The following is a 24,640-nucleotide window of genomic DNA, read 5'->3' as shown; positions in this document are numbered from 1 at the left end:
CTTCCCACGGCACCGACCGCGCTCCGTAAGGGCCATGGAGCAGCCCCGGCCCGGCCCGTCCGTGCCGCTCCGCCAGCCCCCGCCTCGCCGCTCCTCCGGCCGGGGATGCGGCGGGCGCGCCCGGAGGTATCCGCGGCTCCCGGGTCCCGTTACCGGCGGCTCAGGGGCAGCGGGCGGAGCGCGGCCGTCCCGCCCACCGCCGCCGCCGGCCCCGCGGGGGCTGCCGGGCACGGCCCGACCGGCGCCCCCCGGCACCCGCCGCGTGCGTCAGACCGGAGACGTGGCCCCGCGGCGGCGGGGGCGGAGCGGCGGCGGGCGGAGCGCGGCTGCGGGCGGCCTCCCGGCCCGGCCCGGCCCTGCCCTGCCCGCCGCACTGAGCCCCGCACCGCGCCGCGGGATGTTCGCGGTGCCGCCCGGCCGCTGCCGCCCGTGACCCCGAGCCGGACGCCCGGCCGAGCACCAGGTAAGCGCTGCCGCGCCCGGCTGCCTCTCCTGGGGCGCTCCGCTGCCCGCGCCGGGGACGGGGCATCGCCACGGGGAGGGGGCCCCGGGGGTCGGCGCGGGAACGGAGCCGCCCCGCAGGGCTCGGCGCTGCGCCCCCGCGGGGAGAAGAGACGGGGCCCGGCCGGGCCCGGCCCGGCCCGGCCCGGCCGCGGCAGCCGGGGCCCGCCTTTGCCCGCCGGCGGCACCAGCGGTGCCGCTTCCGAACCGGGGCAGTGCCGGAGGAGCCAAACTTTGTCTGGGCTCGCCGCCGGCTCCTCTCCCGCGGAGGAGCGGCCGCGGCAGCCCCCACGCCCCATCCATCCCACCGCATCCCTTGCCGGGCGGGGCAGCCCGGGGGGTTCCCGGCACGGCGGCGGCCCGGAGCCAAGCGGGGCTTCCCGGGAGCGGGGCCGCCGAGGGGGCACTGGTGGGAAACGGTCGCCGTGGAGACGGGCGGCTTGGGAAAGCCTTTGGGCAGAAGGGCTTGGGGAAAGCCCGTGGCCTCATTTTCCCCGATAATAAGCCCTAGACCAGACCGCATTACGGGGAGGATGCGAGCAGGACGGGGAGGCGGCGGTTCAGCCGCGCTGCCACCGCGCCCGCCGGTCCCTTCCCCGGGGGCTGCTCCGGCGTCGATATCTCGGTTTTTATATCGGCTTAAAACCAGCTCTGCCTTGTCGCAGAGTGATGGGCAGTTTTGCCGATTATTCACCAAGTGCAGTTTGTCCAGTTCATTAGAAAGAGTTGACCAAGCAAAATGAGACGCTAATGAAAGACCACTGAATGTATCCTATCAGAATTTCATGAGGGTTAAAGTGTTTAAAAGTAAGGACTTCTATTGCTCAGGTAAGTATGTCAGTTATGGTTTGGCTTTTTAATGATTTCTTTTTTTTTTTCTTTTGGAGTTTGTACTTCCTGTGACGAGAGATTCAGTGTTCTTAGCACCACTGTTTGAAGACAACCACGTAATGTTTGCTTCCACAAAGCACTGTAGCTTTAAATGATGCTGGAAAAGATTGTACGGGCAGAAAAGTGCTTTGCAAGATAGTGGAGAAAAACATGACAACATTGGAAATAAATAATAATTTTAAAATCTCCTTTCCCAATTCAACCAATTATGCATCTTACCTTCTCCACCCATCATCCCCCTACTGCCTCCGGGTGTATTAGAACTGCTTTTACTTTTCTTTTTGGTATGATGAAAGCAGTCAAGAGGGTAGCATTCCCCTGGGCTCACTTTTCTTCTGGAAAAACCTGTTTGCTCCTGTGGTGCAGATCAGCGTGGAGAGCAGGGCCGAGCACAGTTCTGAGATGATCCCTAATTTTAACCTGGCCTTGTATTCCTGCTGTCTCACAAGTGCCTGTGTCCCAGGGCTGCCAGCAGGGCACAGCAGCCTGGTGCTGAGCACCTGTGGTTTGTGAATCATTTCCTTTTCCAGCTACTTTCTGAGTTTGCTAAATTTGTGGCATCCGTGCTGCTGTTTTCTTCCAGTCTGACTACTGACAGGCCCTGCGAGAGGTTTTGCCATAGTATAACATTCAGTTTTATTTGTTATTATTTACTCTTGTAAGCAGTTTTAGAGATAAGCTTTCTGATGGAAAGGCTAAAAATCTATTTGCTTTGTATGCCCAGTATTGGAAAAGGCTAGTGGTGGATTTCAGTGAAAAATGAAATCAGAGGCTGCTAAATTCTCCTTACAAGCGCTCACTCAGTGCTTTGTGCTATCTTGCAATCAGTTCCTGTAGCAGTTGAAGTTGATTTCCTGAGGCAGCCTCATCCCACCTCGGTATCTGGCTTTTGGGGCCCACAACAAGGAGCTGTGACCGGGGAGGGGGGGCAGCATCCGGGCTGGGCAGGCTGGAGCCTTAAACAATACTCAGGTGGCCTCAGGGCCCGAGGGACAGCACAGGGACACCCAGAATAATGGACTGGGTCACGGTGCTGGGAGGAGCAGTTCCCCTGATTGTCCACTGACCTCAGCTGCAACTGGTTGAAGTGGGCCATATTCATGGCCAGAAAGGCACTTCCCAACACAAGGCTTTTTGAGAGCTGTGGGAAGTAAAAAAAAACAACAACTCTGTTGCCGTCCAAACAATTCACAATAACAGGAGCTAGAGTTTAATTTTATAGTTTTTTCCTCTTTAAGGAAATCTGGTAGAAAGATGCTGTCCTCATTGTCAGGGCTGTGAAGGGCAGGGGAAGGCTGGCTGTATAGTAAAGAAAACACTGAAAATGAAACAATTGACCTCAGGTAAAAGAAGCCTTCTAAATACTTTAAAGCCTTTCTTACTAAGTCAAAGAAGCCATTCTTCCAAATAATTTGTCAAAGAACTGTTAACAAGTGTTGGATTTCACATGCTCAACATAATGGAAACTTTACTGTCTTCTTCATCCTTGAGCTGTTCACCCATGGATTTTGTGCAACAAAACTCTGTTGCAGATTCAAGCTATAGTGCAGTGACTTTTGTTGGGTTTGTATTTCTAGGACCTCTTTCTGGTTAGGAAGATACTAGGTTTGATTCAGCCTCTTGGCCAGGTGTGATTATGTCATTTGTTCCGCTGCTTTCATTCAAAACACAGAGCAGGCCCTTCTGCCTTCCCATCCCCAGGCAGGCAAAGTGTGTTAGAGCTGTCTTTCGACCTGTCAGACCCTAGATGAGCTTTCTGTCACTGTATCATTTTGCATTTTAGTGCCTGGCACATGCAGCTAATCAGACACAGCATAAACTTTACAATTGTATCATTCAGAGAGTCATAGGTTTGAACCAGGATGAGGGTTTATTTGGAATTTTTCCAGTACAGAGTTTCTGTACAGTCTCTTTCTCTCTTGAAGGACTGATTTACAATCTGGTAAGATTTGATCTGGTAAGATTCTTAAAAGGTAGGATAATGTTCAATCTGGTAAGATTCTTAAAAGGTAGGATAATGCCATGCATGTGCTTTGCACATTTCCCACTTGTTTGGGAGAATCCTGCCATAAGATACAGTGCATGTTTTTTCTTGGTTTTAAAGTGAAACAAAGGCCTCCCCTGCAGCACAGGATGGCATCATTCTCCAGGGCAAGTTGCTAATGCCCTGTTATGATGAGCGTATAAAGTTCCACTGAATTTGAACTAGAACATGTAAAAATATTTGGTTCTGTACCACATTATTAAAAATCCATTTCTCTCTGTCAAAGTAAACTTTAACTTTTCCATTGGCTTCCAGGTGAGCAGAATACAGCCTTTTATACCAACTTCTAATCCTGGGTTGACCTACCAGCTGCTGAAAATGGAGATGCTAGTTTACATCTCCCTTTGGTGGCAATAGTACATAGTGACTTTCTATTGATGAAATAAGCGAAATTCAACAACCCAGCAATAAGACTGCCAACATTCTGAGAACATTTCCAATTTTATTTACTTATCACTGAAAGGAAGGTGGGAGTTTGGACTAATTGCTTGCTCTGGAGCATATGGTGAAGCAGAGCACAGGTCAAGCCCTGCCCTGAGCGCGCAGCAGTGTAAGATCCTGACACTCGTGACATTTACAGCAGAATGCAACAGCTCAGAAGTGCAGGTTGCTGTCAGAGGGTTTGGTGCTCTAAGCAAGGACCATTACAGATCACATTTTGCAGTTGATGTGAATGTTTGATGAGCTGTCTCAGGGGTAGGTAGCTTTCACCAGTGCTCACAGACAGTATTCTCGGAAAAGCCCCTTTTTAAGTGTATTGTGACTAAAAAGAGTATTTGCTCTTTGCAGTCATTTAACCATGATGACATAATTTCAAAGACTTGCACACCTGCTGTAGTGTTGTCAGAATCCCCTCTAGCAACTGCTTTTATCTCACAGTTTAGGCTTGATGGAAACTGCATTTTTTCTGTTTTATGCAGCAACAGACTTTTTGGTGGAATGAGGTTGCAGCTAATCCCCCTTTGCTGGTCTATGGATGGACACTGTCCTGAAAAGGTCCAGTAGAGAAGGTAGTCCTGGTTTTCCAGTTCATGATCTTTAAAAGTCATCCTATGTGAATACCAATTCTGATTCTGTAGTTACTAGTGTATCTCTTTGAGTGGGTGTAGATCACGTGCAATTTATGTGCTTTAATTTATCTATTTTAGTCTTTCTTATTCTTTCAAGGCTATGGACAAGACCATAAGTTTATTTTTATTGTCAGGGATTTTTGTAACAAAGGATGGTTTGGGAGGAAGAAAATCCACCAACTGCTTCAGGCTGAGAATACCTTTATGTTTATCAAGGTGTTTTGGGATCCATGTTTTATGAGACTGTCATGAAGTTTTATAAAGTTCTTTTGTGTTGCAGGCAAGTAGGAGCAAAAAAGATTCTTTATATGAAAAAGCCTCCCAAATCATGAAAACAGGAATTCTTTAATGTTTTTGGCTCACTCACTGCATAAAATGTTTTTAACTAAGTTCTCAGATGATTGAGCTGCTTAAGACTCAGAATGGACCTTTTGTGCTTCCTGTCCCAATTAGGAATTAATTTTTAATTATATCAGCTGAACATTTTTAAATATGAGCACTTGTATTAGCCTCAGGCACCTCTTTTTTGATGAGGAATAACACTGATTTGTGTAATATTGTCTGTTCTGAGACATTTTAACAGCATTGTTTCTGTCTTCATTATCTGAGTATGTTAGATAGTGTTTGTGGAAAACCTGGTATAACTTTGGTTAAAACTTGATGTGATTTTATTGTTTAGATTTGTGTCAATTGTTTAGGTTTATTTCAGGAATACGAAAATATCACTTACTGGATTGTTACTTGCTTGCTGCTTTGGTTTGCTGTTAAAAGCTTTTACTCACATTAAAACCATTTTGCAGCTCTGGAAAGAGAGCAGGCATCTTGAGTGATAGCCCTGATAAACTAAGAATGTTACTCCCAGAGCTGAAAAATGGTAAGCATTGCCTTTGAAGTAGTCTTTGACATGGAAATGCGTGGAGTGTACTTCTCTTTAGATTTGGAGAAATAGCTCAGCAAAGCCAAGTCTCCACACAGACTATGTGCTTGGTATGGAAAGAACTCCTATTGATTTCACTACGACTTTATCTGGCAGAATCTTGCACTGAACATTTTTTTGTCTTTAGTCCAACCAAGCTGAAGTCAAAGAGCTGCTGACAATAGGAAGTCTTTTTGGTGTGTAATACATGAAAAAGTGCTATGACTCAGTTGGAACTAACAACAAAGTTATTGTCTGGGATTCATTGCCAAAGCAGCACTTACTGTATATGTAGGTGGAAATTGCAACATATATTTTGAAATGCAGTTTATTAAAGTCACTTCCTCTTTATGTCCTTTATAGCTAGCTTCTCTTTACAACCTTATGTCTCCTCTGAGTTCTGGGTTCAGGTCTTTGAGCTTCCACTGCCACAGCAGATGGTACCAAGAGCAGAGCAGGGGCATTTGCTGCTGCCTCTGAATGCCCCCCACGCTCTCTCCTGGCTGTTAGGCAGGTGGGCAGCTGAAACCTAACTGGATGCTTGCAGTGTGGGCCTCAGGAACTTGGAGGGAAAGGAGTGGACTAGGTTTTCAGCATGTTTCTGGAAGTTGCACCCTTTCCAGTTCTCTCCAGCACTAAATCCCCCGTTGGCATCTTGCCCACGGTTGTGGTCCTGCAGAATTGCAGCTCTGGGGGAGTTCAGTTCTGGCAGCTGACATAATGGAACACAGCTTTCCAGATGTTGGTTGGGACCTTGCTGGAGTTCAGGTGGCACAGTCTAGCTGTCCCCAGTCAGTGCACCTGAAAATGAAACCCCTTCCCTACTCTGAACAGCTGTCACACAGGGGACACGTGTTTTGTAGAACCACCAAACTATGGGTATTTGAATACTGTCTTCTGTGAGCTAATTGTATTTTGTCTGTTCTCCAGATTGGTAAACTAATACCAACTGTGACCTTTAATTTTGGTAATATGTAGTATGAAAATCAAATTCACTTCAGTGGCTTTTTAGGGGAGTTCTGGCATGCTATCAGTTTGGATTCAGGCATTGCAGAAAACTGGAAAAAAGCTATGTTATGATTTTGTAGTACTATTCATTCATATTTCCCACCAAGGGCACTAAAGAAAGTGGATACCTTTCTGTTCTGCAGCTAGAGAAGTGGTGGCATGGTGGGTTGATGTGGTGTGCACAGGCTGTCTATGTCCATGTCCCACTGGAGACTCCTGACTCACCCTCTGTTGTTCCTCCAGGTCACATTTCCTCGCCAGCTTCAGCCACAAGGACATGGATTTGTTTGAAAATACTGTAAACTCATGGGCTGTTAAAAATAACTGTTTGGATGCAAATGGTTTGTTTTTAATGTCTTTCCAGTTCTTTTACATGGGATTTATGTTTAAGAAACGGCATCATTTGTTTGTACTTCTTACTTCAGAGTGATGCTGTTTCTTCCTATGAAAATCTCCGTTGCAGTCAACGGAACAAGAAGGGAGCCATCATGTTTCAAACAGTGGCAACACAAGCCAGTGTTCAAAGTAGTTTTTCCAGCCAAAAAGTTTATTTTAAAATTATTTTTTTAATTGAATTTTATATTACAGGAAACACCGATGGCAATAAAACCTAGCAGGGAAACTGGTCTCCTGAAATGCTGCAAATACAAGAAGTCAGTAGCAGAGGTTTTATTGTATGTTACATGGGAACTGACCAAGCACCTACACTTACCAAAATGCTGGATATTTTGGTCAGTGCAAGCATGTAGCAAAATAATTATCAAAACTGAATGTCAGGGTAGTTCAGACATCATTTCACTGCATGTACAATGTGTGTGAGAATACACAGATAAGAATGGAACATAAACCTCTTGGGAATTAAGAGTTACTCATTCCAGTCCTTATCATCATATTTGCCCGTTAATCTAATCTTAGTTTCCCTAGCTTGGTGTCTTGTCCCTGCGTCTACTTTTAGTCCTCTCCTGGTTAGGTGATGAAATGAAGCAGGTCCATAATCTGTCATCTGTGGTGCCAGCACAGGCAGTGCCAGGAGCTGTGAGGGGTTTCTGGGCACATGCTGAAAATGAAGTGTTCATGTGCTAACATCAAAGGACACAAACCCACAGTTTCCAAAGGTTTATAAATTAGCCAGCTGTAGGCAGCTCTTCACACTGCAGTAAAACTGTGTTCCCAAGAGACAGGTCAAATTTTGGGGCATGGGTGATCTGAAAAGTGTTAAATACAAAGACCACAATTTTTTGTAGGGTTCACATCCAATTTGTTTTCCTAAGCTTGTTTCTAGAATGGAACAATTGCTGGCTAGATCTTTGTTCAAATTTTGTGTTAAATTACACAGGTTTTTCCTTATGGTTGTTTTGGGCACCCAGTCCCACTGAAAAATACAAATTTAGCAAAGTTATATTCAACAGAATATATGACTGATGATGGCACCAAGCCATTTTCATGCCAGGCTGTCTATCAGCTGTCTAGAGGAGATTGTTGCCCTAAGCCGTGGGGCTCTGCACAGACCAGTGACTTCGCTTAAATATCCTCTTTGAGAATACATCACCCTCAACCTGACTGCAAAACTCCCTTACTCATGCTTAGTTAACTGTCTCGGTGTGCAGTTCCAAAGCAGGTAAAACAGGAATGCAAAATTCTGCTTCTCAGTGCAGTCTCAGGCCCTGTTCTGAGAAAAAAAAGCACTCCAGCTTAACTTCATCTCCTGGCCCATGGTAGCTGAGGCCAAACAGCACAAAACACTTGAAAAGTGACTTTATGGTATTTGTGCAGAGTAACAAATGTTTACAATGAAGGATGAGGGGTTTGGAGTGTGCAGTGTCCTGTGTAAAAACCCTCTGGCCCCTGCACACGTGGCCCACAGCCCTTGGGCTCTGCTGAGTCCCTGCTGCCAGGTCACAAGTTTGTTTTGTGTTAAATGTGAGCTGTGCTCTGTTCCTTTAATGAAGATGGATGGGCAGTAAATCATGTATGGGAACCAACACAGAGACCTTGCAGCACTATTCCCAAAAGGCATTTCATAATTTACCCTAACATGAAGTATGTTTAAAACAGCCAGGAGAGCAGTGCTGGCCTAGCGTTTTCTCCTTTCAGTAGATCTCTGATGTGAAAGACCAAGCAGTGCCAGTCTGAATTGGCTCTTGAGGACATCTGAGCTTTGACCCTTGAGTTATATTCAGCTGGGCTGCAATTGTGGTCCTGCAGCCTCCAGCCCAAAGCTCCTCATGCCAGAAAGAAAGCTCCTTCCCTGGTGGGGATCAGGGCTGTTCCCCTGCTGCCTGGGGTTTGATTGAACTTTGTGCCACTCTTGGAAGGTGATGATGCTCATCCTGCATCTGAGGAGGATTGATGGGATGTCAGGGAAATGAGGTCAAATGTCAGCAGGCTAATCATTTAAACATCTTTTCTAGTCAGCTTCCCACCAACTTTTTGTGCTTCCCAGCTGCCAATATCACTATTTCTTTCTCCTCCAGCTATGTTCCTTTTCCTTTTTCCCTCTGGTGTGTAATTCACACCCTGCCCTTGCCATACCAGCACTTTCTGGATGATAGCTGCCTGTCTGACATCCAGGAGTCCCAATTCTGGTGCATAGCTTTGGTTGTTACCCCAAAACAAGCAATGGGTGACACTGATCGCTTCAACTCATGTGATGTGATTGAGTAACCACTAGTGGAAGGACAAAATAGCCAAGGGCTTGACTTCTGGTGAGTAACACCTGTGGCATGGCAAACACAGCTCTGGCAATCCTGGTCTCCTGCCTGAGCACATGAAGCAGAAGTGACTCCACTTCTCTGTCACATGAGGGTCAGCAGGGCACAGAGACAGGCTCTTGGGCTTTGCTGGGCAGGGGGGCCACGGGCAGGGCATGGGCTGGCTGCTGTCTGTCACCCATAGGGTGATACTGAGCAGTGCCTAGGCAGGGATGCGGAGCAGCTCTGGCAGCATGGTGCAGACACGCCAAGGCCAGCTCGTCATGGGGGGAGCTGCTGGGGCTGTGCCTCAGTGAGGAACTCTGCTGTCAGACCTGCCTGGCTGGGACTAAGGCAGAGCCTCCCAGTTACTCGCTTTGTTTTGCTCTCTGTGCTGCTCCTAATTGCCGTGTCTCTACAGGCTGTGCCTTGAGAGCCTGGGTGGGGCAGTGGGAGTGCCACGTACTGGTGTCACTGGTGGTGCGGCTCTCCCAGCAGCCTGACCCTTGAATTCTCCTGAGAGCTGCTCCAAACCAAGCTGCTCCGTGAAATGAACGAAGTGACTCTGTGAGAATCTGCTTAAAAATAGCCACAGTCACCTAGCGAGAGCTGGGGCCTGGAAGGTGCTGCAAGCCAAAGGCAGCTTTGTTCAGGGTTGTCCCAGAGGGGCTGTTTCCTGAGCACTAATGTTTTTGCCTTTGAACAGTCTCTGAAGACACAAGCTGAATGCAGCTTAATGAGGGGGCGTGTCAGTTTCCGTGTCCCCTGTGTTTGTCCATCCCGCACGCTGTGTCCTGGCTCTGACCGGGTCCCTTGTGTGCCGCTGCAGGGCAGGGCGCAGCACTCGGGCACGAAGCCGTGCCGAGCAGCTCACAGTGCCCACCTGAAGCCCTAAGGCAGGGCCAGGGCTTGTCCCCAGGGCTTGTCCCCCGTGCTGTGACAGCGAGCCGTGCCAGCCGGGGCGCCGCAGTCCCTTGGGCTGCTGGGGTTGGTGGCAGTCGGGCCGGCTGGTGGCAGTCGGGCTGGTTGGTGGCAGCCGGGCTGATTGGTGGCAGTGAGACTGGTTGGTGGCAGTCAGGCTGGTTGGTGGCAGTCAGGCTGGTTGGTGGCAGTCGGGCTGGCTGGTGGAAGTGAGGCTGGTTGGTGGCAGCCGGGCTGGCTGGTGGCAGTCAGGCTGGTTGGTGGCAGTCAGGCTGGCTGGTGGCAGTCAGGCCGGCTGGTGGCAGTCGGGCTGATCGGTGGCAGTCGGGCTGGTTGGTGGCAGTGAGGCTGGTTGGTGGCAGTCGGGCTGATTGGTGGCAGTCGGGCTGATTGGTGGCAGTGAGACTGGTTGGTGGCAGTCGGGCTGGTTGGTGGCAGTCAGGCTGGTTGGTGGCAGTCAGGCTGGTTGGTGGCAGTCAGGCTGGTTGGTGGCAGTGAGGCTGGCTGGTGGCAGTCAGGCTGGTTGGTGGCAGCCGGGCTGATTGGTGGCAGCCGGGCTGGTTGGTGGCAGTCAGGCTGGTTGGTGGCAGTCAGGCTGGCTGGTGGCAGTCGGGCTGATTGGTGGCAGCCGGGCTGGTTGGTGGCAGTCGGGCCCCCAGAGCCCCTGTGGCAGGAGGTTTGTGCATTGATTTCCTTTTATTCTGCAGCGGACACCACGTGGATTGCCTGGTGCCCCGGTTTTCTCTTTGGCCGCCCTGGCAAGAGCCATCCTTACTCCCAAACTGTCCTCACTGCTTTCCTTTATTCCCTCTGATATAAACCAGCTGCTGAGAGGCTGGTTTGCTCCACGCTGCAGCGCTTCACAATAAGCATTTGATTCAATCTGTTGATTTATTAAGTCTAATTTGGTTCCAATACTTTTGTCTGTGGCTTGGGTCTATTTATTCTCCTAGGCTCTTTTGGGTGACATTAATTTGTTGTGTCTCGCCCCCAATCTCCTATGCATTAGCTGATTCCTGTAGTTGGGTTTTCTGATAGAGTAGGTATCGCACTTGTACCTGGATTCAAGTATTTAATCTTATTATGACATATTCATTTTCACGCACCAAGTTTTCTACATTGCTTAAAAATTTTAAAATAAGAATCACTACTGATTTATCTCCCTTCCAGTGTTCTTGTGGGTTTTTTTTTTTCCTTTGGTTTGTTTTGGGATTTTTGTTACTTTTTTCTTCCTGTTTGGGGTTTGTTTTTTGTTTTTTGTTTTTTTTTTTAATTTAATCTGGCGAACCCACAGCTCTGTGCTACAGCACTGCTCAACAGCCAGTACAACTGGCTGTTAATCCAAGTTCCTTTTTTATTTCCTTCTGGTAGCTGAATAGCAGATGATTTATCTCATGTACCATTTTATTTTCTCTAGGGTCTGAGGATTATTTAAAATGCAAGAGAAAAAAAAGAACATATTCTGGTTTTAATTGAAAAGAATTTCCAATATCTAGAGCTCTAGTATTTACTAAAGTAGGTTAGAATAATACTTTATGATAAGTCAGATGCCACATTTCAGCTACAATGTACTGTGTAATTAAATAACATGTTGAATGTGAGTGAACACAAATTAGTAATGCAGTCTTAGTCTGAAATGTTCAACCAGCTGAAATGTTGAACTCCTTGTCTTTTGTCTCCTTGTTACAAGGAGAGATAAGAAACTGCAGTGCATGATGTGCTGTCCCAGAGTAAATGGTGTGCTGTGACTTGGGCTGCGGTGTGACTTTTTAGCATCCCTTGATTTGTTTAAATTGATGATTGACTAAATCCTTTTATTTTGTGCAGACCTGGTTTGTGTGTGATTATAAAGGAGTCTGGCAGTGGTGCACCTTTGGGTGTAGCAGTGGGAAAGAGCTGGGCTTTGGACATGGCCAGGAGGGATTTTCAGGATTGCTCTGTGCCAGGGGGATCTGCTGTGTCTTTTCTGCTGATAGTTGTGCTTTCCATCCCTGGAGAAGCCAGAATGAAAAAAAAAAAGCTAGAGGGAAATGGGAGACAAATGAAAAGTGACTTGGTGTCATTTTGTTCTGCATGCAGATGTCAGCAGTGCTGGTTAGCCTGGGCTGCTCTGCAATTCTTTCCAGCATTTTCCTTGATTCTTAATACAGCAAGGGGAGAAGCAATAGGGTTCCTCCAGTGAGTGTTGGAAAATGGTTTTCCTACTTTGTCACGTTCAATTGCCATTTAAAGTTTCTGCAAATATCTTTTTTCCCCAAAGCTAAAAAATATCGTCTGTCAGTAGATGTTGTTGGTTTTTTTACTGTTATTTTATGTGCAGTACTACTATCATCATTCAGTGATGTTTGTTTTCTTTTTTTAGCAGTAAAGGAAAACATTAGTGGCAGACAGGGTTTGATGTCTGGTGCTGGACAGCAGACCTTCCACCCCCAGAGATGGGTTTTCTAGAGGGCCTTTCTGTGTGCAGCTCTGCCTCTGCTTGGCCCATTAACGGGGGGAACAGGATGTGCACTCTGCTAATGAGGAGTCATGCTATGCAAACAACAGCCTCTGAAGGGAACAAGGGATCAGGGCAGCATGTACTTGTGGTATCAGAACCTATCTGCCTTCATCAAAATTCCCCACACATCACTTAGGAGAAATAAGGCAAATATATGATACAACAAAGACCCCTAAAAAGACATAGTGAAACCTATAAAAAAACAACAGCCAAAGGATTTTTTGGTCTGAAAGCTGTCCCTGCACAGTAATTTGCAAGATAGTTTCCAGTCCCATCTGCTGTGAGGCACTGCCCTGATTCAGTGCTGATTCAGTTCACCTTTCATAACACCAGGGCTCAGACCCACAGTTGCTTGGGTGTCTAACCAGTGACTCCTGGGTCTCCCCACATTTCTGTGCATGTGAGCACTTGTGTTTTGTCAAGAATCTCCACTGCAGAAAACATAATTCTGTCTTTACCTGACATTCAAATTGTTTATCCTTTTGAAAAAAACACCTTACAAATAGGATTTCTAGGGGCTGTGCCATCAGAATATGAAAAAGCACTCCTAAGGCATTATTGCAGGGCTGGGAAGAAAATGTGGTGGTTTTAAAGCAATCTGTTGATAGGTATTCTTGGGTGTACTGATGGCATTCCACTCAGTCAGCCAGCTGGCCTCAAAACCTGAGCCAACAGTAGTATATGTGTTACAAAACTTTGAGCAGGACTGTTGCATGGCAACTGCTTAGCTAACATTTGTATTAGTGGATTCCTTTGAGAATTTTCTACGTTTTTCAGTGCTTGATTGAAAAAAAAAAAAAAGTAAGCTTACCAGCAGCTACTCAGTCACCTGCATTTTATGTAGAAATGAAAAAGAGAGGGGTAATTCCTTACCAATGGCAGTGAAATGCATATGGACTGGAAGACAGATTGTGTATGATGTTCTTCAGGTCAGGTGCCACTGGGAGCTGCCAGCAGAGGTTTAGCTGAAGGAGTGCTGGGCATGTACTTAAAGCTACATGGGGCACTTCTAATTGATGAGATCCACTTTTGCCAGCAGTATTTATAAAAGAAGAGTGAAAGGCAACAAAGGTTTATCCCAGCAGCCATACCAGCTTTTCTCTGCTGTAGAAGTATATCTTCCCTTAAATGTCTGCTAACATTTGCAAGACAAGCACACAAAAAGCAGAATTGTGGTCCCTGGCTGCCTGCCATTTGATAACAAACACTTCATTCCTCTTCCAGCACTGCAGCAATTCAGGCCTGTTGGCAAGGGTGCTGCCAAGCCTCTGACCTGGCTGTGTGGCATCAGGCTTGCATTGCCATCATTTTCACTGATGGTCTATTAATTTGAAAGTGGTATGGAGGATAGCCTGCCTTCATCTTGGGGATTGCCAGTTGTGCAAGAGGTGTGTGTGGGTGTCATCTGGCATTGTAGCCTGCATCCTGGGGACAGACTTTAGAAGGATGGGAAGCTGAGAGGGGATTCTCCTATCTGGCCAAATAGTGCTTAAAGCAACATGGAAGGGTTGCAAGAGGAGAGGGGTGCAAGAAACAGAAGTTTTTATGCTACTCAGCTGCAAAACCCCAGCCTAGCTACGACCACAAGTTCCTTTACAGACTTCACCTTATGCCTTTGAGGGCTGCAGTACCTCCTGAGGATCAGATGGGCAGGCAGAGACAGAGCAGTCCCTGAGAAGGTGCCAAAGGGAACATCCTTCCACACGTGTATGGCCAGTTAGTGGGGGTCAGTTCTAAATCCTTAGGATGGCTGTACACTTGCAATGAATTGCAGCCATTAGGGCTTGAATCATTCCCTTCCTGCTCCCTGGCTCTGAATGAACTGAATCCCCTAAGTTCCTGAGCAGCCTCTCAGCAAGTGTGTGCTTATCACTAAGCCTGCACAGAAATGGACGTCACCAAACCCACATTAATGGGTCCCAGTGTGCAGCTGAATCAGGATTATAGACTTCCAGTGTTACTGTGATATGAACTGATTGTGATGAGCATTTATGATGTCAGTTAATGGACAAATTTTGTTAATTGCTCTTGGGAGTATTTTTGTTACATTCCCATCTGAATTTATCTTTCCACTGTAACTTACTAAGGAGTTTCAGTACTGGTTTGATCTCAGGGATTCAGTTACACAGTATGCTGTAGGCTTTAATATCAGTTGCTTTGCCTGTACATGCTCATGTGTTAGCTGATTTTCAGAGGACATGATGATGTAAGCCTACACATCTGAGGTGAAGATAAAGCCCTTGATCTGGCTGTAGTTTTGGTTACCTAAACCACTTTAGGAACTTGCATTCAAAACATAGTAGATTTAAAATTGCAGTGAGTATGCACAAAAATATTTCAAAGCATTCCTGAAACCACTATTAATAAAATGGAAGTGAATGAAACTTGATAGCTAAAAAGGTGTGTGAAGTTTGAATGCAGGACAAGCATTTCGGCCAGACCTTTGAGATCAAGGCTAATGTATGTGATGCTGAACATCTCTATCTACAGAATGGGCTGATTTTCAAGGATGCAGAAGGCCTCACTGACCCGTCAGAGATGGCTGGAGTCAACAGGGAGAGGGATTTTCCTGCCTGCATGGATGGCATTGCAGGCTCTCCCTTCCTCCCTTCCAGGAGCTGTGTAGTGGCAGCACGAGCATCTCTCTTCTGAGGTGGGGTGTCAGTAGCTGGAAGCTTCTCTGCCACATCTGGGGTTCCATGTTCAGAGGAGGTTTTTTCACTTGCTCTCACAGGGTGAGGGGTGTGAGCTGCAGAGGCTGAGCTGGCCGTGCTGTTTTGCAGGAGGATGATTCCCGTGACCGAGTTCCGGCAGTTCTCGGAGCAGCAGCCGGCGTTCCGCGTGCTGAAGCCCTGGTGGGATGTGTTCACCGACTACCTCTCGGTGGCCATGCTGATGATCGGCGTGTTCGGCTGCACCTTGCAGGTAAAGCCCAGGCACAGACTCCTGAGTGCTCCTGGGGCTGCTGAAAGAACACCACTAATGAGGAAGGGCCTTGGAAGGACGCTGTCCCATCTTGTTTTATCTCTTGGGCTCACCATGAACAAAGCAAAAATGTGCTGGTCCCAGGATTAAAGCTGTTTAAGTAGCAACATCAAATAACACAGACCAGACTTTTAGCAGCAGTGAATCAGCAGGCTTGCATAGAGGCAATGGAACTAGGCCAACTAAGATAAGAGCTGTTGGCTTGGCTGGTGTCTGCATCACTGTTTTCACCTCAGTTTGGCATAACAAAACAGATTATCAACTTCAGTTCTTTTCTGTTACCATTTTTGCTGTTTGAAAGTTTAAAAAATGGAATTTTGTAATTCCTGTTTTTCTTTATTTGGCAGATGTTAATATTATTTCTGTCATTATGCTTTTAAAAGTTTTGAAATTAATGTGTTGATTTTATTAATGACACCCACGGCTAATATTATGTCTCTTCCATTCCAAAATGTCTCTGAGGATGCTTACACATAAACAATTGACATTACTGTCAGTCACTGCTAGCTACATTTTGCTGAGGAGCCAAAAGCAGAAAAGAAAAATACTGTTTGGGATGACTACAAAAATATAAAGTTACAGTATGGGTTCAAACATGGATCTCACATTTCTTGGCACAACTTTGAAATTGAGCTAAAGGGACACATTGACAGAGCTTTTATTTCAGAGGAATTTGCTCACTTACATGGCCTAGGATTTAGATATACTGTGCTTCAAATTTCACATGAAATCCAGTAGTTTTGCCTGTATTCTCCATTCTAAAGTATTTTCAGTTGATACAACATTCATGTTTAAAAATCTCTTTGTATAGCTAAATTTTGCATTAGTAGATGTTTGCTTAACCACACTAAGTAAATCATCTGTTATATCTGTTTTAAGTTTACCTGCTTGATTGGAGAAAGCACGCTGGAAAATAATGTTTGGAAAGACTGAAATAATAGACAAATGGTTTTTTATTCCAACTTATTGTGAGATACATAAATCCAGGATGTAGCTGCGGGTGTATATCACAGCAGCAGACACTTTACAGACATAGATTAACTACAGAAGTTTTTGATGTGTTTGAAGTTTTTGTTGTGGCACTGATACTGTGGTCTTATCTCAGCATCTCCCTAGACCAGGGTGGATCATCAAGGATCATCTGATTTTGGTAGCTCTCGTTGGATACCTTATATTTAGTGCTTTCAACAGCCATGATGTCAAAGAGTACATCTACACTGCACATATGTTCTTAGTTTGGGCTAATCACAGGTAGTCATTTAGGGCAAGTAAGAGAGCTCCTTGGTTTATCACATGGATTAGCATTTTAGTTCAGACTTGTAGAGAGTCTTGCATTGAACTCAGAACTGTTATCCCAAATTAAACCAAAGGTGATTGGTCCCTAGAGGCACTTTGACCTCAGTTTGTCAACATGGATGACCATCCCAGATTCAGAAAACTTCTTGTTTGGTTTTTTTTTATAGACAGACTCAAGAACAGAGCTAGATCATTTCCCCCAGGTGTGTAGTCTATCCTACAGAAGCCCCCCATAGACAGGGACTACAAGGGCATGTAGTGATAGGACAGGGAGTAAGGGCTTTTAGCTGAAAGAGGGTAGGTTTAGATTAGCTATTAGGAAGAAATTCTTCACTGTGAGGATGTTGAGGCAGTGAAACAGGTTAAAGTTCCCAGAGAAATTGTGGATGCCCTATCCCTGGAATAGTAGATTATCTTTAAGGTCCCTTCCAACCCAGATAATTTTATGATTCTATGAGGACTCTATGTGTATGTGTGAGAAACTAAATAAAATTTATGTCCATGCACACACAAATGCCATCAAAGAACTGTCCTTATCTGTCTTTATTAAGACTGAAAGTTAATAATATCCCTGCATAGATAAGGTCACATTAGGCCTTTGTCAGCAGTTTTTGTTGTGATAAGACATCACAGAGTGAGAGTATAGCCACATGAATGCAGTTGTGCTGCTGTCAAGCCTAAGCCATCTCTGAACATCATGTAGCCAGGATGAATACACCTGGCAGTAAGAGTCTGTCTTTGGGGAGAGCAGAGCTGGAGATCCCTGGTCTTTTCTGGAAGCATTCCCCACATTTCTCCTTTTTCACAATCTCCTGGATTGTGTCAGTGCCCTCTTATGCAAATTATGGAAAGCTAGCTGTAGATGGAAAGGGGTGGCCTAGTTCTTGGCATACAGAACAAGAGTCTTGTTGAGAATCATAATAGTGCAGCCTGTGGGGACAAGTAGCAGGCTGTGTGGAGGAATGCCTGGCAGCTGGAGGTGCTCCAAGGACAGCTACCCATTGGTGCTGCCACCATTGTTTGTACATCAGTTCAAAAGACATCTTTTTGTGTGTTCCAGGTCATGCAAGACAAGATAATATGCCTTCCAAAGCGCGTCCAGCCTTGCCAGAACCAATCTAATAGTTCAAATGTGCTTAGCACAATGCCAGATACTACCCCCCTTCCCCCACCGAAGCCATCCACCCCTCCAGCTACAGTTGAAATGAAAGGACTCAAGACTGACTTGGACCTTCAGCAATACAGCTTTATAAATCAGGTGTGCTATGAACGGGCTCTGCACTGGTATGCCAAGTACTTCCCTTACCTTGTCCTTATACACACACTGGTCTTCATGCTGTGTAGTAACTTTTGGTTCAAATTCCCTGGATCAAGCTCCAAAATTGAACACTTCATTTCAATACTGGGGAAATGTTTTGATTCTCCCTGGACAACGAGAGCTTTATCTGAAGTGTCAGGGGAAGACTCTGAAGAGAAGGATAACAGAAAGAACAACATTAACAAGTCTAATACTACTCAGCCAAGCACTGAAGGCACTTTGGTCAAGACACAGTCTTTAAAATCAATCCCTGAGAAGTTAGTTGTGGATAAGGGAACACCTGGGGCATTAGATAAAAAAGAAGGTGAACAGGCCAAAGCACTGTTTGAAAAGGTGAAGAAATTTCGACTGCATGTTGAGGAGGGTGATATACTCTATGTCATGTACGTTCGCCAGACTGTACTTAAGGTAATTAAATTCCTTATTATTATTGCTTACAACACAGCACTTGTCTCAGAAGTTAATTTTACGGTAGTCTGTAATGTTGATATTGAAGACATGACAGGATACAAGAACTTTTGCTGTAATCACACGATGGCACATCTGTTCTCTAAACTTTCTTACTGCTACCTGTGCTTTGTGAGCATCTATGGCCTGACATGCCTTTATACACTGTACTGGCTGTTCTACCGTTCACTGAAGGAATATTCTTTTGAGTACGTCCGGCAGGAGACGGGAATCGATGACATCCCAGATGTCAAGAACGACTTTGCCTTTATGCTTCATATGATCGATCAGTACGATCCTCTCTACTCCAAGCGCTTTGCTGTCTTCCTGTCTGAAGTCAGTGAAAATAAGCTGAAACAGCTGAACCTAAACAATGAGTGGACTGCAGATAAACTGCGACAGAGGCTGCAGACAAACTCCCACAGCCATTTGGAGCTACAGCTTTTCATGCTTTCCGGACTACCAGACACAGTGTTTGAAATTACTGAGCTGCAGTCTTTAAAACTTGAAATAATTAATAATGTAATGATACCAGCAACCATTGCACAGTTGGACAATCTCCAGGAGCTCTCATTGCACCAGTGCTCTGTGAAGATCCACAGTGCCGCCTTGGCTTTTCTGAAGGAGAATCTCAAGATCTTGAGCGTCAAGTTTGATGACATCAGAGAACTTCCACATTGGATGTATGGCCTCAGAAATTTGGAAGAACTCTATTTAATTGGATCCCTAAGTCATGATATTTCTAAAAACATTACACTGGAGTCTTTTCGGGAACTTAAAAGCCTGAAAGTTCTACACATAAAAAGTAATTTGTCCAAAATCCCACAATCTGCAGTTGATGTTTCAAGTCACCTGCAGAAATTGTGTATCCATAATGATGGCACTAAGTTAGTGATGCTCAACAACCTGAAGAAAATGGTCAACCTGACACAGCTGGAATTGGTTCATTGTGATTTAGAGCGCATACCTCATGCAGTCTTCAGCCTTCTCAGTCTTCAGGAATTGGATCTAAAGGAAAACAACCTCAAATCCATTGAAGAAATAGTAAGTTTTCAACATCTGCGAAAGCTGACCATTCTAAAGCTGTGGTACAACAGTATAACCTACATCCCAGAGCATATAAAGAAACTCACCAGTTTAGAGCGGCTTTCCTTCAGCCATAACAAAATAGAGGTTCTTCCGTCCCACCTGTTCCTATGCAACAAAATCAGATACTTGGATTTGTCTTACAATGACATTCGCTTTATCCCACCTGAAATAGGAGTTCTTCAGAGTTTACAGTACTTTTCCATTACTTGCAACAAAGTGGAGAGTGTGCCAGATGAACTGTACTTTTGCAAAAAACTTAAGACTCTGAAAATTGGGAAAAATAACTTGTCAGTCCTTTCACCTAAAATTGGTAATTTGACATTGCTCTCCTACTTGGATATTAAAGGCAATCACTTTGAAATCCTCCCACCTGAGCTCGGTGAGTGTAGAGCTCTGAAGAGGACTGGTTTCACTGTAGAGGACAACTTGTTTGAAACTTTGCCTTCTGATGTCAGGGAGCAAATGAAAGCTGAATAACTTCTTGCTCAGTTTTACAGAAATAACACTTCTACCAAAAACGCTCTAGAGAATGCATACTCTGATTATGCATTTAATTTGTCATTATTTTTTTCTTTTTCAAATCCTTTCTGTACAAACAAATTTGGAGTAAGGAGTACATCTATTTTTAAATAAAATTTTCTCATATTTTTTCACTGTTTTAAGATATTTTTAGTTTGTTTTGCCCTGAGAACAAGGGCATCTGTAACTTAATTTTTACTGGTAAAAGTAAATGATTTTGTCTGTTTTTCTTTCCATTTCCTAATCCCACCAGGGAAACTGTGTTTAAGATGTATGCTTTGGGTTGCATAGTTTGTAAGAGATTATTATATTGTCTTCCTAGTTATTGTTAACCCCTTAGGACATGGTCTTCAACAGGTGGTGCTGCAGGTGTTGAATGCCTTTGTTTCCTCTTTTCTTCAGTGGCAGTAGAAGGTGTTCAACATCTAACAAGATCAAATCTAGGCTGACAATCCCTTTTTACTTACAACAGGGTTTTCTCAGATGGTCAAAGCAAGTGGAAAAGGTTCTTTATGTATTTTAACAGGTGAGAGGGAGCATGCAGAACTCCTTCAGGGCCTGTTGGCCATTCACACAGTGCACTGAGCAGGAGGCACTCACTGTGATTTCCTCTTTGGTGCAGGAAGAGTAAGGTCACAGTTCACAGTGGAATCGGGACCAAAGTGACTCATGCAAAGGTTTTCCTAACAGTGCAAAGGGATGTGGCTGCCCATTTCCTACTAACTTGAGTGGAAGGGGTGCAATGAACTCACCATATTTGAAATGTCAACTCAGCAAGATGAAATGCTGTCTTGAAAAACCCCATCCTCCCTTAAACACCAGTGCTGCAAGAGAGAAAGTGCCCTCTGCCCCCTCAGCCCACTTCCCACCAAATTGCTTGGCACCTTCTAGGGATGGGATCCAGAAAAAGTGCAATCATACTTCGTTTGTAAAGCTTCTGACAGGGAAATAGCCTCTAATATGCTCCTTGATTTAGCCTGGGTAGCATAAAACCAAGCTCAGCACAGGAACATTTGCAGATTTGCAAAAATGAGATTAAATGAATACATTAATTTCTCACAAGTCTCAGCCTACCCAGCATACCCAAGGACACTGATGCAGGCTATGTTTTCATCTCCCTGAGAGTAATTAAATAGGAAATCCTACAGTTGGAAATTTGCTTTGTAAAATAATGTAATCTCCAATGATTGTGCATCAGGTTGGGAACTTTATCCTCTGAAGCCATGTTCAGCTGTTTATTTAATCCAGCCATTTGAGTTCTTTTAGTCAGGTTTTAAAGAGATGTGCTGCTCACAGGCTAATTTAAGCTAATCAAAAGTAGTAAAATATTTTGCTGGGAGGAGATCTCTGCATCGTAACCAACAACACATATTTGAGTCAGATGCAGGCACTTGATAAATGTTTTGCAAGAATATCTAGGAATAAATCCTTATTTCTCTAGGAGGCAATGCTGTTCATAAATTGCAGAGGTTAAATTGCTGTTTGTTCAAATTAATGTAAAATATTTGACAGTTGTCAGATTGGTTGCTCTTAAATGTTTTCTAACTGCCATTGTGTGTCTTGAGCTACAGTTAATCTGAGTCCTTGAGCTTGGTACAAAAGCATACAGTTGGTTTAAGAGTATGACTTACAAAGGTGGGGAGACAAACTACAATGAGAACTTCCTCATTAATCCAGGGTGTGCTGTGCAATTTGGTGTGTGAGCTTGCCACAGTACCAGGTCAGACTTATTTTTTGCGCTTGGCTGTGTTCTGGAGAAGATCCAGATTAATCAAAAATGGGTCAGGCATGAAGGAATCAAATCAAGCTTTTTTAAAGGGGTTTGATTTAGTTCTATTTAGGACCTGTAATTGATGTAGCTATTGCAAGAGCTACCCTTACTTGTGTGTGGAATGCACTTACTGGAACAGCTTGGCAGTATATATATTCTAAATGTATTTCACCATGATGTTATGTGAGGAAGAGAAACATTTCATTGGTCATATTAACCTAATTATGTAAACCAAAGTGCTGTTGTCCCTGATGAATGTAAACTGTTTGAAATGTCCAGGTAATTGGTGGAGCTGTATAGTTCTCTTAGTTAGATTTTAAATACGGGATTACATTTAACGTTTTTTTCAAAGTCTTTATATTCCTTGATGTAGCATTTTAAACCCCTAATTTATTTTGTGTGTAATATTGTTTCATGTGTAGTTTGTGGTCTTGTTTCTGAATGGAAGTTATGCACATCTCATAACTGAAGGTTGAAGACATGTTCTATGCCATTTTTGTAAATACAGCACTTAGGGGATGTGGAGTTTTGTTTGTAACTGATTATATTTATACCAGTGCAACCCCTCATGTGGACACAGTTACACAAGTATAAAGTGCCTTGTGCTGGCATATCTTTATTCACCGTGCAAGGAATAAACTATACCAGTCTAAGCACTTTGACTAATAACTGTATCTTCTCCAAGGGTTTGGTCAGCTGAGACAACATCCTCAGTCTGACAGCTCACTGTCACCACAAAGGGGCAGCTTCCTCCTCCTCCCATGCTCCCTATTCCTGCCAACACGTTCCAGCTGCTTCTCTTGTACCTTTATAGGTCTGGTGCTGGTCTGATCCCTCCACAGGATAAATGAGCTTTTTAAGCCAGCAGAAAACTGTTACAGTCTAAAAAAGGGACTAATTTTCTGCTGGATCAGCTGTCTAAAGTATTGGATGGACACTCGGATGGGAGAAACAAGGGGACAGGACTCTCAGCTGGGGTCTGTACAAGAAGAAGTCAGGGCAAGTCCCTTTGGAGATGCTAGGTCAGTTCATCATGTTGCCAAGCCATGTGCTTGAAGAACTGTGCTGTTTTATGTATAGCAGGGTGAGGCAGCTTGGCTTTTGTGAGTAGACAACTCTCAGGCTCACAGTGGATGATAAAATATCCCACTACTGTTAATTTCACAATGAAACAAACTCAGGTAGCTGCACTGTTGACTTTTCTAAACCTCTTACTGTCTCTTCTGGGGTGTATTTTCCAAACCCATATTACAGTGACTTAGGAATGAGTCAGCTGAGGGAAGATTGTTTCCTAATTGTCTATAACATCCAGGAAAATATGTAAAAGTGCCATATTTACTCAGTGAATCATGTACTGCTCATATGTATATTCACATGCAATTCATACTAGACTTTCTGTGACCAATAGTATTTGACTTAGAGTGGATGGACATTTTGTGGACAATACTTTAGCATGGTTTATATATATACAAAGAGTTTCTATAACTACTTATATTAATCAGGTGCCTAACAAGTACGACAGTTCCAGAATTTAAGCAAGGCATTTTTCCATTATTGTTCAAAAATAATAAAAATCTTCCTTGGTAACAGAATTAGAGATGACAAAGATTGCGTCAAAAGTAAGAAGACAACCTTCATAGCACATTGAGCCTGACAAGCAAATCTACTTTGTGATCAAAATCTGGAGATGTTCATCTCCCCCTTTGTCAAAATTAGAATGGATATTTGTGCTGACCTCGTGCATCCAGCCAGCCCAACAACTTTTGCAAATTCTGATTGGAAAACGCCTGCTCCAAGTCTTATATCACTTTTCTGGCACGTCAGTAATTCATGTGCTTAAGTGGTGACAAGTCCTGCAGGAATGCCAAGAAAAAACTTTGAAATTTGACCAAATGGACAAACTTAATTCTGTAGCAAGAATCTTAATATCATAATAGACCTGCATAGTGTTACATTGCAATATAGTACACCCAGAAAAAACAGAAATAAAATGCTCTTTTATAATAATGACCATTGTCAGACTGCAATGTGATTATTTGTTTGGGAAGCACTTTGTTTCTGGGTTACCTACAGATCAAACCATCTTTTGGGTTTGGTCCCTTGGAAGGGAAATGAAGAAAATATGCCTAAAAAAACATCGTTATACTTGACAGGATTTACAGCTGCATGGTCTCCATTCCTGTGCACCTCCTTCCACTGTCTGACTCCAGCAGCCAGCAAAATGGCCAGGAAAAAAGCCATTCCTGCTGGAGCAACTCCCCCACTCTGGTTTCTCTGCTCTGCCAGGGCTTGGGGGGTATTTTGGGAGCCCTGCCAGCCCACAGGCAGGGGTGTGAGGGTTCCTTCCTCCCCCCTGTCATGTGCCTGTGCTGCAGGGAGATGGTGCCGTCAGTCCTTGCATCTGACACACTCCCCTATAAATCTGAAGGGATTTGGACATTGCTCCAAAGGCAGTTGGGCTGCCTGCATTTGGTATAGGACGTTTTCCTCATTTCTGTTTTTTTAAGTTATAAGGAATAATGTGTTTCAGTTTTGGTGTTTCATACCAAGACAGCACTGTCCTGCCAGGATGAAGCAGGAATTACTTCTCTCTGGTGCTTGCAGTCGCAGTGGAGGGAGGAGAGTGGTAAACACAGCAGCCTGAGTTGGCTTTGCCCTTGGGTAAGCCCTGGCA

General features: G+C 44.7%; 1 protein-coding gene across 2 annotated transcripts; it reads left to right on the top strand.

The window, feature by feature from the left end:
• Positions 1 to 33: 33 nt before the first annotated feature.
• Positions 34 to 23,976, top strand: LRRC8C (leucine rich repeat containing 8 VRAC subunit C). Of its 2 annotated transcripts, none has more exons than XM_071436326.1 (3): positions 34 to 463; positions 15,325 to 15,466; positions 17,883 to 23,976. In XM_071436326.1, the coding sequence occupies exons 2-3, from the start codon at positions 15,329 to 15,331 to the stop codon at positions 20,151 to 20,153; spliced, it is 2,409 nt and encodes an 802-aa protein (XP_071292427.1). In that variant the 5' UTR covers positions 34 to 463; positions 15,325 to 15,328; the 3' UTR covers positions 20,154 to 23,976. The 2 variants fall into 2 exon arrangements, with proteins under 2 accessions (XP_071292427.1, XP_071292428.1); XM_071436327.1 differs by lacking the exon at positions 34 to 463 and adding an exon at positions 4,357 to 4,446.
• Positions 23,977 to 24,640: the final 664 nt, after the last annotated feature.

The sequence above is a fragment of the Agelaius tricolor genome, unplaced genomic scaffold, assembly GCF_023055355.1.
Source record: "Agelaius tricolor isolate 1412-34295 unplaced genomic scaffold, bAgeTri1.0.p SCAF_11, whole genome shotgun sequence".
In the NCBI taxonomy this organism is placed as follows: domain Eukaryota; kingdom Metazoa; phylum Chordata; class Aves; order Passeriformes; family Icteridae; genus Agelaius; species Agelaius tricolor.
The sequence above is the reverse complement of the archived record's forward strand: the minus strand, read 5'-3'. Positions and strand labels throughout refer to the sequence as shown.